At 43.9% G+C, this 14,038-nt stretch overlaps 1 protein-coding gene and 1 long non-coding RNA gene across 7 annotated transcripts in view; one reads left to right on the forward strand and one right to left on the reverse strand.

The window, feature by feature from the left end:
- Positions 1 to 12,977, reverse strand: part of LOC147018204 (uncharacterized) — a 55,059-nt gene extending 42,082 nt beyond the window's left edge. Inside the window, exon 1 of the long non-coding RNA XR_015062315.1 lies at positions 12,876 to 12,977. This is a non-coding gene — a long non-coding RNA (uncharacterized LOC147018204). The remainder of the gene's footprint in view (positions 1 to 12,875) is intronic.
- The window catches only part of LOC147018205 (B-cell CLL/lymphoma 7 protein family member A-like), a 36,428-nt gene that overhangs the window by 19,483 nt on the left and 2,907 nt on the right, over positions 1 to 14,038 (forward strand). For 3 of the 6 annotated variants that reach the window (XM_085897673.1, XM_085897676.1, XM_085897678.1), the window contains exons 3-5: positions 1,646 to 1,739; positions 1,857 to 1,964; positions 6,703 to 6,799. In XM_085897673.1, coding sequence (XP_085753799.1) covers positions 1,646 to 1,739; positions 1,857 to 1,964; positions 6,703 to 6,799 — 299 coding nt within the window. The remainder of the gene's footprint in view (positions 1 to 1,645; positions 1,740 to 1,856; positions 1,965 to 6,702; positions 6,800 to 14,038) is intronic. The other 3 variants (XM_085897674.1, XM_085897677.1, XM_085897675.1) reach the window with 2 other exon arrangements.

Below are 14,038 nucleotides of genomic sequence, written 5' to 3' on the forward strand. Positions count from 1 at the left end.
TCCACACTTTTCACTCGCACAATCCTCCTGACCCAGTTGTTCTCCCAAACTTGCAGCCTCTGTTATTGTCTCTCTGTCAGTGCCACCTTTTCCAGACCGTAAAGGTAGGCCGACGTTACACATGACAGATCTTTCCCTTTCAATTTCCTTGATGTCTTTCTGTCTGTCATTAATCCTACCACCCTCCTCCACGCATTCACACTCGCCTGAATCCTCCCATGCACCTCCGCCTCCTCCGACTTACCATACCTGGTCACTATTTTGCCCCCCCCCCCACCTCCCAGATACTCAAATCTATTTCCCTGTCTGATCTCCTTCCCCTCTAACCTGATATTTATTTATTTTCTCTGCCAACTGATCCATGTCACCTCAGTCTTCTCCATACTCATCTTCAACCCATGCTTCTCAAAATTTCTCATTCCACTCCCCCAGTACTTCCTGCATCTCCCACCTATTCTGCACCACAACAGCTAGATAATCTGCATATAACATCCACCCCAGAATACCCCTCATGTTTACCTTCCTGCTTACCAGCTCCACCACCATGATAAACATGAGTGGGCTGAGAGCGCATCCCTGTCTCAAACCGATGTTCACACTGAACTCCTCAGACATCGGAGGACCACCCTTAATTCGTTCCCCTGTACATCCCTTCCACCACCGTAACTTCTGCTTCCGCCACTCCCATCCGTCTGTGTCACCATCACCGTCTCTCTCGGGACAGTGTCTTAGGCCTTCTCCAGGTCCACAAATCCCAATGTCATTTCACCTTGCACCTCCAACCTCTTCTCCACCAGCTCTCTGAGCGTGAACATCCCATCCGTCATCCCACTACCCTTTCTAAACCCCTGCTGCTCTTCTCCGATCTCCATCTCCACACTCTTCCTTATCCCCCCCATTCAGAATCCTCTCCAGCACCTTCATTACATGACTTAGGAGCATAATGTCTCTGTACCATCCTGGATCTTGAACGTCTCCCTTTCCCTTCCATATCGCTGCAGTTAACACCTTAAACACAAACTCTTGAAAATATGTACAGTGTATAGATTAACCTGTACCTTTGATGCAATAGATTTATAGCTATTTATCAACTTTCAATGTAAAAAAACAACCTGACTGGTTAAATACAATTCCCCTTCATTCTATCGCCTTTAATGACTTTTGTCAGGATACACGTGGCCAATTTGTGACCACACAGAGCAAATGATCAGAAACTTCTTCCGGCAGTGATACAGCAGCCATGACAGGTTTGGTGTCTAAAGGAAAAACCTCGCAAGTCATATCGAGATGGTTTGTGATTCAGAAGGTTTTACCTTTGGACGGTAGAGGTCTCCAGTCATGTGGGCCTGAAAATGCATTGTTTAAAACTTTTTGTATCGGTTAAGCACATGAGAACCATTCGTTGAACTTTGTTGCTTTGTTGTCAGTGATGACTTTTTTTTTTGATGCATTTGGAGTAATCATCTAACAATTCGGTTTTAAAAAGAATAATCTGTCTTCATTGCCAAATAGAAGCTGAAATAAGGAAAAGCGATTTTTGTGGGCGTTATTCAAATTTAAACCATGTAATTTCAATATGAAATACTTCGATATCTTAAGAGCAAACGTACAACAGCTCAAATCTTCTCTTCCCGCTCTAAATCAGAAGGTTCGCAAGAAACCAGGAAAAGAAGGAAAATTCGGAATGGATTCTGGAACTTCAGAAAATGGAATCTCTCCGACTATGGTTGAGCTCAATGGTAGGCTTTGTGATTTATATTTGTGTTTCTGATTGTTTCGATTGAAAGGCTGTGTCCTAGTTTTCCTATCGATATTACTTTTCCTTTTTTTCCCCTCTGACCTATTTGCATGTACAGATGAAAGTAGCAGTCACAGCTCTGTTCCAGATGCTTCACCGCTCAAGAGGGAGGGGGGATCGAGTCCAACGCAATGTTCCCAAGAGCTTCCAGAATCACGTGATGGTGGTAATGGACTATTGGTTTCTTAGTTTACTTGGTGATTGTACATATTTGGTGTACCTTGATTTGGAGTTCTGCACCCAGTTGCTGAAAGCTAGGATAAGTGCTATCCTGTGGATAAATTGCTTGTCCGAGGATAAAATTTCCAAAGTTTTCCACACAGTGTGGCCTGAAAGTTCCTAACCTGGTGAAGTCCTTCAAAATACTTTTAAAATGGTACTGTTTCCTCAGTTGATGATACATTGTCGGTTATTTTTATTTTTATTTTGGTATATACTTAGTCGAGGCTCGTATAAGAGCTCACACACAGAACGTATAGCAAAGGGAGTAGGAGAGAAGATGGGGTGAGAGAGGTAAGTACAATCATAGTGGACAACAGAGATATCAGGAGATCTGTGGAAGAGAGAGGGATGGGGTGGGGGAGGGGTGCATAGGAAAAATAAGATGGACATTACAGGGACTTTCAGGAAGGAAAACATAATTTGAAGGAGGTGGGTTTGGGGTGGATTAACGGGTAGAAAATATCATGGTTTTGGTTGGGTGAAGATATGAGATGGTGGTGAACAGCTGTTTTAAAGACCTGGAGGGAAGAGTGGGATTGAAGAGTGTGTGGGAGTTTGTTCCCGAGGCGGGAAAAAAGACAGATGATCGAGTTGATCGAGATGATCGATCGATGATCGAGAGACAGAAAAAGAGCTCATGTGTTGCCAAGGAAGGACTTTGCACAATGGAAAATGCCCAGTCGGTGACTGGCTTTGGAGGCCAGCTTCGAAATGTGGCTTTTCCAGGAAATATCATGGCAGATAGTGAGACCCAAAAGCTTGAGTGACAGAACTTCTTCGAGAGGATTGTTGAGAAAGTTGATGGTGTGGTGGGGGGGGTGGGGGTGGGGGTTCCAGATGGTCCTTTTGGAGAGACAAAGTGAGTGAGTGAGATTTGTCAGGATTGAAGGACGTATTCCAAGTGTTTGACCAGCTTGTGATTTTATCCAGGTCTTCAGAGAGTAAAGAGGCTGCTGCCTGCTGATCTGCGGGATGAGAGATTATACGGCAGAGGGTGGAGTCGACAGCAAAAAGTTAAAGATTTTCCAAAGAGTCAAAGATTACAAAAACACAGGGTCCAGAACACTGCCTTGTGGAACAACAGCCTGGACAGGAAGAGGAGATGAGAGAATTCCATTAAGCGACACACGTTGACTGACAGGAGAGGAAGTCCGTGAGCCACGAGTGGAGATTGCCTTGTATACCATAAGAAGAGTGTTTGGTAAGCAGTGCGGGATGCCATACCATATTGAAAGCTCACGATATGTCTCGGGAGATGGCTCTGAGCTCATGTTTGGCATTGAGGACCTCCATTCATTGTTGGGAAAGCAGAAGCAGCATGTCCAGAGTAGACTGACCTGGTCAAAATCCAAATTGATGATCAGAAATCGGGCCATTGGTTGAGAGTAAGGATTTCATGTTGGAAGCGATTATTGATTCCATGACCTTGCTGATGATTGGGAGCAGGCTCATTGGTCTGTAGTTGAAGGGATCCGTTTTTGCACCTGTTTATGTAAAGCGGTAATGTTTGCTGATTTCCCAGCAGATGGCAGATGACTTTGAACAAATGAGAGGGTGAATAAAACAGAGAGGGTGTGCAACAGCAGCAGATCAAGTTTTTAGGACACGTGGGATGATACTGTCTGGTCCGGTTGCAGAATCAGAGTCGAGGTTTGACAGCAAGCTCTCCACCTTGTCGGGAGAAAAGGACGCAGAGTCCACGAGCAGCTGGGTACGACTGGGTAAGGTGGGTACAGAGAGCGATGAGTTTGGGACAAGATTTCAAAGCAGAGTTTCGGCATTCAGCCTTTTCTCAGGCATTGTCAGGTGTGCAGCTATTTGAGGTAAGGGAGAGGATGGAGCGGGAACATACACCAGAAACAGACTTAACCAGACACCACCAGGATTTGGTGGAGGGAGACGGGTTTGAGAGTTCAGTCTTGAGATTAGAAAGATGTTTCCTGGCTCTCCTGAGAGTAGACACACACTTGTTTCAAGCTTTGTTGAAGGAACTGAGATTGCCTTCCATGAGACGAGAGAGATTGAGAGGGAGAGATTGAGAGAGATTCTTTGAAAAATTTCCCAGGATGAGTTGATGTCGGAGAAAGTAGAAATGGGAGACCAATCTAGAAGTTTGATGGCTGCTTGACGTCCCTGCCAGTTGGCTTGAGTGAAATACCAGACTTTTCGGTGCTGAGGTGGCTCTCTGAGAACAGCCAGAGATGACCACTTTAACAAGCATATGGTCAGATGAATTGATTGAAGCAAAAGAAGAGCAGCAGGCATTTTCAGGGAAATTGGTCATAAACAAATCCAGAAGAGGTGATGTACCATTGCCTGAGATCCGGGTCAGGAAGTTGACAGATTGTGTCAGTCCCAATGAGTCACAGAAGTCCTTTGCTGAAGTGCCATGGCAGGTGAGAGAGGTACCCACACCCAGCCAACTGGCGTGATGACAATTGAATTCACTGCATATGAGGAAGAGAGCTTTGGGATGAGAGGATAGAAGTTGGTCCATGTTTTTGGCAAGCGAGATGTAAATGGAGTCATCACTGTTTGGTGGATGGTACAACGCACGCGCGTGCGCACACACACACACACACGAGGTGGGAGTGAAGAGGAAGCCACAGCCAGAGGTACTCCTGGGGGTGTGGTTGAGTGAGGGCAGTGCATGGAGAGTGAAGAATACTTTTTTGATAAAAAGAGCAACTCCGCCACCAGGATGAGACTCAGGTCCATCATCCCGGAGGAGGGAGTAACCAGGGAGAGATACTAAGGAGTCAGAGATGTCTTGGAAGCTGAAGGTAATGAGGAGAAAAGACAATAAAAACTATTATGTATACAAACGAGGAAAGGGTTAGGCCTAAACAAAACCTATATGAAAGGTCCAACAAATACTCACAAATTGGCACAGTTTTAAAACAAAAAAACCTGAACTAGAAATACTCAGTAAACACCGAGACAACAAAATAACAGTAAAAACGTGACAAAAAAACGACCGGGAAAACTTATATTTGAGAAAGTCAGCAGAGATGATGATGACACGACCAAAGCTCAAGAACCAGAACCGGAAGTTAAGTATCGGATAAGAATTTTAACCACAGGATATCTCTTATCCAGTGGTTAAATTATCCAACTTTTGAGCAACCAGGGCCTGGACTGGAAACTTACAAGGCCCTGAAAATCTTGGATATCATACCTTAAAAACCGGGACATTTGGCAGTGTCTTATGTGAGTACAAGAGTATTTGAGGAAAGCAAATTTCTTATTTTATTGTATTAAATAAATCCCAATAAATCCCAAAGTGAATAATTCTGAGGCGGCCAAATTTCAGATTCCTAAGGCGTGTTTCCCTGGTCAGACATTGTAGCTAACCTTAAAAGGAAATGACTCGCATTTCAAAAAAAATAAAAAAAATAATAATTACCGCCTAATACTAGATATGATCATGAACAAAATGTTTACTTTACATCCTTGTAATAAATGAAAAAGATACCATAGAGCAGCAGCATCAACAAATTTCCCAATAATTACTGTGGAGGCAGCCATGTCTTGCCATTTAGTGTCCTTGATTCGCTGTGGAGTGTCACCTGCTTTATCAAGCACTGCTAGAAAACAGAGGTGTTTGAGGTGACAATACAAGAGCAAAGGGATTGTAAAGGTACAGCTTGAATGAGAAACTCGAGCAAGCATGTAAAAGAGTAGTTTCATTAGTACCCACCAAACGAGAATCGTTTTTGGTTTGTTTTTTAGTTGTTTTTTTTTTTAATACAATAATCTCGGATCACAAAGGAGTTAAAATGACAAAAGACAGCAGATTCACAAACTTCCAAATGTGGAGGTTTGGAGGAGGAACAGTACAAAAAAATGAGTCACAATGGCTTGGGAAGGAACATGATGGGAAAGAGCCATCATGTGTAGAAAATATCATGGATGTGTATGGTTGAGGGTAGGAGGTAGTGATAGGTAGTGCATTTGAAAAAATGAAGTGAGGAAGATTATGTATCGGACACAGGGAGACGATTCCACAATTGAAAGAATAAGGGACGAATTAATGCATGTTGGAAACCAGCCTGGACTTTGAAATGGTGAGCATATGAGAGTTTCTCGAGTATCTCATGCAACCTGGGGTGGCTTTGGGAGGTTACATGTAGGAAAGGGTGGGATGAGCAAGACCAGATGTAAGCTTGTATAAAATAGAGGCCACCAACTTGCCGTCGATCGGAGCACGACAGTCCTTGGAATAAGATGGGAAGCAGGAAGAAGGTGAAATTAGTGCAGTAACGGAATTATGGGTGAGGACAGGTTTTATCTTGTCATATTGTGTTGTGCTGGGTCATCAGGTCAAGGACCGGCCTGGTGTTGGCTTTGTGGTTAAGGTGGCTGGCTTAAGATCCGAAGATCTTGAGTTCAAGACCCTGTCGGGCTGTTGAATTAATACCAGATTGGGTTGACTCAGCCTGTCATCCTTTCAAAGTCAGCAAAATGTGTTGTGGTAACAGGGGAATTGCGTTAGTGGCACAGCCACACCCCCAGCCAATGATGCTACCAGCAGCCTTGTGCTGCACACGGAGGAGGAGGAGGAGGAGGATCAGGTCAAGGAATTGCTGGAATTAAGGAATTAACTTCGTGAGAATGTAAAAGAAGGCACTGACTTCCCTCTCCTCCCCCCCGCCCCCCCCACCTTCCTTCACCAATTTCAGACTCTGTGATCACCCCTCAATCTGAACCATCCTCTGGTCATCCTCTTCTTACTTCTCTTGGAAGAGATTCAAATTCACACAGTACAAGGAAGGTGAGGTGTGTGCGAGTGTGCGTGCGTGCGTGCACGCTCATACCAATTCTGTACAAACAAGTTATTTGCTAACACAAAATTGCATACATAACTTTAAAAGCTGTGCAATATAGCAATTAGCTTTTACACAAACCATTCACTATTGCGAAGGAGAATGTTTGTTTGTTTATCTGTAGTTATGCCAAAGACACCACGCTGGAGCTCAAATTGTATTTCATCATATTTTCAGGTTTGATAAATGGTGTTCATCCTATTTACAGATTTTGACAGTGATGTCATATCATTATTGGCTGATCTCATCCTGCTACCTGATTACATGTACTCTTACAGCACCACAAAATCTTGAAATGATGTGGGTAGATGTTCACAACCACTTTGAAGGCTCATCTAACATACCTACACATTGAATGGATAACAGCTGTTCTTTAACTAAAAAAAACCCCAATAATGTTTGTATGACAGCATGGTGCACCATAAGCTATTCCTTGTGGTGCACCTTGTACAACTCCTCATGGGCACCTTCAACTACTCCCCATTCTTCTACTCCCCATGGTGCTACCCATTCATCTACTCTGCATAGTGCTCCCCATTCATCTACTTTGCATGGTGCTCCACATTCATCGACTCTGCATGTTGCTCCCCATTCATCTACTTTGCATGGTGCTCCCCATTCATCTACTCTGCATGGTGCTCCCCATTCATCTACTTTGCATGGTGCTCCCCATTCATCTACTTTGCATGGTGCTCCACATTCATCGACTCTGCATGTTGCTCCCCATTCATCTACTTTGCATGGTGCTCCACATTCATCTACTCCCCATGGTGCTCCCCATTCATCTACTTTGCATGGTGCTCCCCATTCATCTACTTTGCATGGTGCTCCCCATTCATCTACTCTGCATGGTGCTCCACATTCATCTACTCCCCATGGTGCTCCCCATTCATCTACTTTGCATGGTGCTCCCCATTCATCTACTTTGCATGGTGCTCCCCATTCATCTACTCTGCATGGTGCTCCCCATTCATCTACTCTGCATGGTGCTCCCCATTCATCTACTTTGCATGGTGCTCCCCATTCATCTACTTTGCATGGTGCTCCACATTCATCTACTCCCCATGGTGCTCCCCATTCATCTACTTTGCATGGTGCTCCCCATTCATCTACTTTGCATGGTGCTACCCATTCATCTACTCTGCATGTTGCTCCCCATTCATCTACTTTGCATGGTGCTCCCCATTCATCTACTTTGCATGGTGCTCCCCATTCATCTACTTTGCATGGTGCTCCCCATTCATCTACTTTGCATGGTGCTCCCCATTCATCTACTTTGCATGGTGCTCCCCATTCATCTACTCTGCATGGTGCTCCCCATTCATCTACTCTGCATGGTGCTCCACATTCATCTACTTTGCATGGTGCTCCCCATTCATCTACTTTGCATGGTGCTCCCCATTCATCTACTCTGCATGGTGCTCCCCATTCATCTACTTTGCATGGTGCTCCACATTCATCTACTCCCCATGGTGCTCCCCATTCATCTACTTTGCATGGTGCTCCCCATTCATCTACTCTGCATGGTGCTCCCCATTCATCTACTTTGCATGGTGCTCCACATTCATCTACTCCCCATGGTGCTCCCCATTCATCTACTTTGCATGGTGCTCCCCATTCATCTACTTTGCATGGTGCTCCCCATTCATCTACTCTGCATGGTGCTCCCCATTCATCTACTCTGCATGGTGCTCCCCATTCATCTACTCTGCATGGTGCTCCCCATTCATCTACTTTGCATGGTGCTCCACATTCATCTACTTTGCATGGTGCTCCCCATTCATCTACTTTGCATGGTGCTCCACATTCATCTACTCCCCATGGTGCTCCCCATTCATCTACTCTGCATGGTGCTCCCCATTCATCTACTTTGCATGGTGCTCCACATTCATCTACTCCCCATGGTGCTCCCCATTCATCTACTTTGCATGGTGCTCCCCATTCATCTACTTTGCATGGTGCTCCCCATTCATCTACTCTGCATGGTGCTCCCCATTCATCTACTCTGCATGGTGCTCCCCATTCATCTACTCTGCATGGTGCTCCCCATTCATCTACTTTGCATGGTGCTCCACATTCATCTACTTTGCATGGTGCTCCCCATTCATCTACTTTGCATGGTGCTCCACATTCATCTACTCCCCATGGTGCTCCCCATTCATCTACTTTGCATGGTGCTCCCCATTCATCTACTTTGCATGGTGCTCCCCATTCATCTACTCTGCATGGTGCTCCCCATTCATCTACTCTGCATGGTGCTCCCCATTCATCTACTCTTCATGGTGCTCCCCATTCATCTACTTTGCATGGTGCTCCCCATTCATCTACTTTGCATGGTGCTCCACATTCATCTACTCCCCATGGTACTTCCCATTCATCTACTCCCCATTAAAGTACTCCTCATGGGCACCATACATTACTCTTCATGGTGCACCTTAGACTGTTCCCCATGGAACACCTTAAACTACCCCTCATGGTGCACATTAAATTATTCATCTACTCCTCGTGGTGCACCTTAAACTGCAGTTCGTGGTGCACCTTAAACTGCACTTCGTGGTGCACCTTAAACTGCACTTCGTGGTGCACCTTAAACTGCACTTCCTGGTGCACTTCAAACTTGTAAACATACGATAAACAGCCATCGAGCACTTACAGAAGCATCCGATTGTTAAAAGTGGCAAGGAACTGACTCGTGGTGTCGATAATTTTCTGATGACCAAGATGACCAAAACTAGATTTGATTTTTGCTTTAACTTTTTTATGCCCCCATTTTTTTTCGGCTTCCACCAATGTCATTGTGTGTTCATGCATTGATTGTTTAAACCACAAATTCATAATTGAACAATTTTTTATGGCAAAGAACTATTTTATCATGACAGTATATACTAGAACCATACTTAGTAGAGCACATACCTCCACCAGGCAGAACAGTAAAAGAGCAGGTTTTGGGTCACTGATGACTTCGTGTGATTCGAAGGTTGTAAGCACATTAATAATTAATCGTTGGGCAATTATTTTCTTACATTTGAAACAAAATATGCAAAAATTGACTTTTACGTCAAAACTTTTGTCAGTGATCGAAAAACAGTCCAGAAGTTACCGAAGATGCTATGACGTCACATTCTCCCCCTAAACTTCGTGAACATTCGGAAACAGCGTGTGAACAATGGCGAGATGCGAATCAGAGAGCGATTTCAGCGGCGATGAAATTGAGCGTTTTCATTCCGATATTGCCGTGGACGAGTCGGAGGATGATGGGAATTTATACTATGGAGTTTCTGGCCCTGAGCCATATAAATTTGAGCCACTTGCAAGCGCCAGAAAACGGCCTATTTCATGTACAAGTGGCAGGACTGACTGTCCGGCAGTTCACACTGACAGACTCCACCAGACAGATTGGTTTGTAGATTTTCATTTTCTTGTTCGATGCGTAACATAATGTAAAGTTTGATTCGTCTGTGACTTGATATAATAATTTTTAACCCTCTCGTCACTCAAGCATCAGAAATAGAACGAATCAATAATGGACCCAAATATATTATACACCGTAGCCTTGGCCTTGAAGTCTTTCTGACAGCTGAGCTTGACCCCAGCGAAAGTGAACAGTTAGAACAAACCCCAACTTTCAAGAGACTGTTGTGGCATATCTATCTATAATTCCAGGTGTGTGTGTGTGTGTGTGTGTGTGTGTGTGTGTGTGTGTGTGTGTGTGTGTGTGTGTGTGTGTGTGTGTGTGTGTGTGTGTGTGTGTGTGTGTGTGTGTGTGTGAGCGTGCGCATCACCGCTGTTTCTCGACAACCATTGGTCCGATCTAATTGAAACTTGCCAGGTATATTGCTGGGGCCCTGTGGATGTGCCTTTTCAAGGTTTGATATTAATCGGACAAGGGGTTCCCAAGTAATGGCCATTTATTTGCCAACCAATGACAGGACACGTTGCTGCGTAGGCGAGGCCGATGGGGAAGAGATTCTCAGCCGCGTTCCCCATTACGGGTTACAACGTACGGACTTCCGGATAGTGTATTCTAATAATTTCTCGATTTCTTATGCGCATTTATAGATAAACACAATGCCCCAATCCAGTCGTCGTTTACGAGAGCGAAGGAATGGCCTGTGTGGTTGTTTGAAAGTGTTTTTTTTTCGTGTTTTGTTTTGTTTGTTTTTGCACATACTTTTTTTTTTCTTTTTTTTTTTCTCTTCTCTTTGTGTTTTTCCTTGCGATGACATTGCGAAAGGGCAAAATACGTTGGCGCTAATTGAATAATTGGCCATTAAAACTAAATTGCGAATAATTGTAGGTGACACAGTGTGAGAAGATGAAGCAGGAGCCAGCTGAGGAGGAGAAGGCTGAGTGGTGGGCACAGCGTCATGCTTCATTCTCACTTGAGCAGTTGTTTTGAAACGAGCTCACTCATTGCGTTGCCTTCGTAATCCTCGGCTGTGAAATGGTCACCACAAATAACAAGTCTATCCAAAGGGTCCTCTTTACCCGTTTTCTTTGGGGGAAAATTCGCCCGTTTTGTTTGTACAAATCTTATCCACTGCCGGCGAATGTTTGATTCCTTCAGGAATCGGTGGGAGCGATTACCCGTTTTCCAGCCATTTTCGCAAAACATGACGACACACGTACGAGGCATGATGTCCAAATATCCAAATAACTTTGTTCTACAATAATTCAAAATAAAAAAGGATAATATAGACAGTTGCAAGCTCAAAAAAAAGCGAAAGAACGGCCCGCTGAACTGGATACTTCTTCAATGAGCGAGTGAGCGTCCGCTTTGTTTTGGAGAACGTGACGTCACCATCCATATATGGCACGCTGCTGTTTTTTCAACAGCCTCGATAAATAACAACTCTGGAGTTAAATTTCATTAATCTTCCCAATAGTTAGGCAACCACAATAGTTTGCATCCGACTATTTAATGCACATATAATCATATTGATAAATTTTCAGAACATATTTGGTGACCCGCAACCTGCTCTTTAACGTTTTGTAACCCACTGATAAGCCAGATCTGCATCCAGACCTCAACCAAAATCTCATCAGCTTGTTCTTGTCAACTACTCAACTCATCTACCAAGTGTTGTCATATCGAGCTACTTAGCGAGGTACCTGTGCTACGCACGGGTGGGAGCCCAAAGTCTCAAAAGAAAATGTTTTTGAGAAATTTTATAATTACAGCTGGATGATGTAAAGGTTTTTAAAAGTTAGTTGTAAAAGTAAAAGCAATTGGTTGTAAAAACGACGTCTATTTGCCAACATTTGCAATTGCTTGGAAAAGCGATGATGTCGCCAGCCGACGTTGGCCTGCCAGACAACATCAGATCGGCCTAACGTCGAGGCAGACGTTGGCCTAAAGTAAATGTTTATCTGGGTTATCACACATTTAGCACTTTCCTATATTATAAGGGCTGTTGCTCACCATGAATGTGCTCTGTACCCCCATTAGAAGCGTCGTGGTACACTGCCAGTGAATCACTGAGAGCCGGAGACTGGACTGAGTTTTAAGAGGATCAGTGAAAATTGAAAATGGGGGCGGGAGAGGGATGAGGAACAAGAGAACTCTCATGAGATTGGGGAAGATGCAAGAAGTGGGAGGGCGAAGTTGTTTTGTGAATGAACCTTCAGTCCTTCACCACCTTCACTGTGCTAATAAGTAATAATTTCAACCTTTGGCAAGGAAATGCTTCACTATTACGTTTATTGAATGCATTAAATGTTCAAAGGCCATCCAATTATCACATACGCAAATATGGCTGAAATATGAAGGTATTTCCAGGAAATATCATGAGCTTTGTGTTGCTAACGTACTTCCAGTGTGGCAGTCAGCTGATAAATGATGAATAAAAGTAATAAGGCAAATAAAGGTAAAGTTTGAGGGCCCCTAAAGATGAAGAACCCCTGGCCTGTGCTCCACGGGCACCATTATTCCAGGTGTGACGTGAAGGGACTCCAAAAGCTGCTGGGCAGAAAATTTGGTGGGGCTGGCCCCAAAACTGTGGGAGTAGTACTGTGTAAAATATAAATACCTTTAATGATGATGAAGCTGTTAACAATGACTGGTTTCCCGAACCAGTAAATGTTTCCACATGCGGTAAATGGCGAAACTGCAAATGTCGAACCTGTGAATGTGCTGAGAGACAGACAAACAGACAGACAAACAAACAGACAGACAGACAGACAGACAGACAGGTTTCATATGGGTGGAAACTCAAAATCATAATTGTTTGAGAAATTTATGAAACCTCCCACCCACTTTAGGACACCCGCTGGGACCCCAAAAGGTTCCACAGAAGGTTTGGTGGGGCTAGCCCCAAAAATGAGGGAGTAGTTTTGGGATGGAAGGATGGATGGACAGACAGACAGACACTCCTACTTTATTATACTGTAATGATATATCGTTTTTGACCCCACCTCTCAATGTTGACTCATCACTTGAAAGATTGAAAAAAAAATTCTAGATCTGGATGCGATCTTCACCAAAATCTAATCAGTTTCTCTTTGTCACACACCCAATCTAGTGACTAGTAATGCAACATGAGCAGCACTGCCCCTCGATGCCTGAAAGTAGGTGCCATGGTCACAGCATGATTATATAGGACAATAGGGAAAGGCAAATCGATATTGAGAGGAATGATTAATGGACAAGTACACTATTTGCAATGCAGGCAATAACTGACCGAATCTGATAAATATTCTTGCTGAAAGGATGTGTGAGGTAGGGAGTGACTCCGAGGATCGGGTGTGCCATGTCACGAAAAACGTCTCGAAGCCCGAAATTGTACCTGACATTTCTCGGCTTTTCAGAACTCATAACTCGAAGGCCTTGGTGTAGTTATTTGAAGTTTACTGGCAAAGAACGTGTCCTTAAGGATGGGTTAATCCTCCACATTTACAATTTAAGATTTTTTTTTTTTAACACAGTACTGGCTTCCACTAGGTGGTGCTATACGATAAACATACTGTACATAGAGAATTGGAGTTCTTCCCCCAACCCTGAACCCCCGGGGGTTATGAAAAAAAAAATTTCTTCTGATGCACACCCTGAGTACAATCACCACTTTTCAACTTATTTTGTCTAACGGCATAACGTCAAACAAACAAACCCATAAACAGACACTTCTCACATTATATAGGTCCTGTTATATGAATATTATTTTAAAAAGGCTGACTCCAGAATGTGGATTTCAAA

This window comes from Eptatretus burgeri, chromosome 10 (genome assembly GCF_056783735.1).
Source record: "Eptatretus burgeri isolate ZD-2024b chromosome 10, Ebu_testis_v1, whole genome shotgun sequence".
Classification (NCBI taxonomy): domain Eukaryota; kingdom Metazoa; phylum Chordata; class Myxini; order Myxiniformes; family Myxinidae; genus Eptatretus; species Eptatretus burgeri.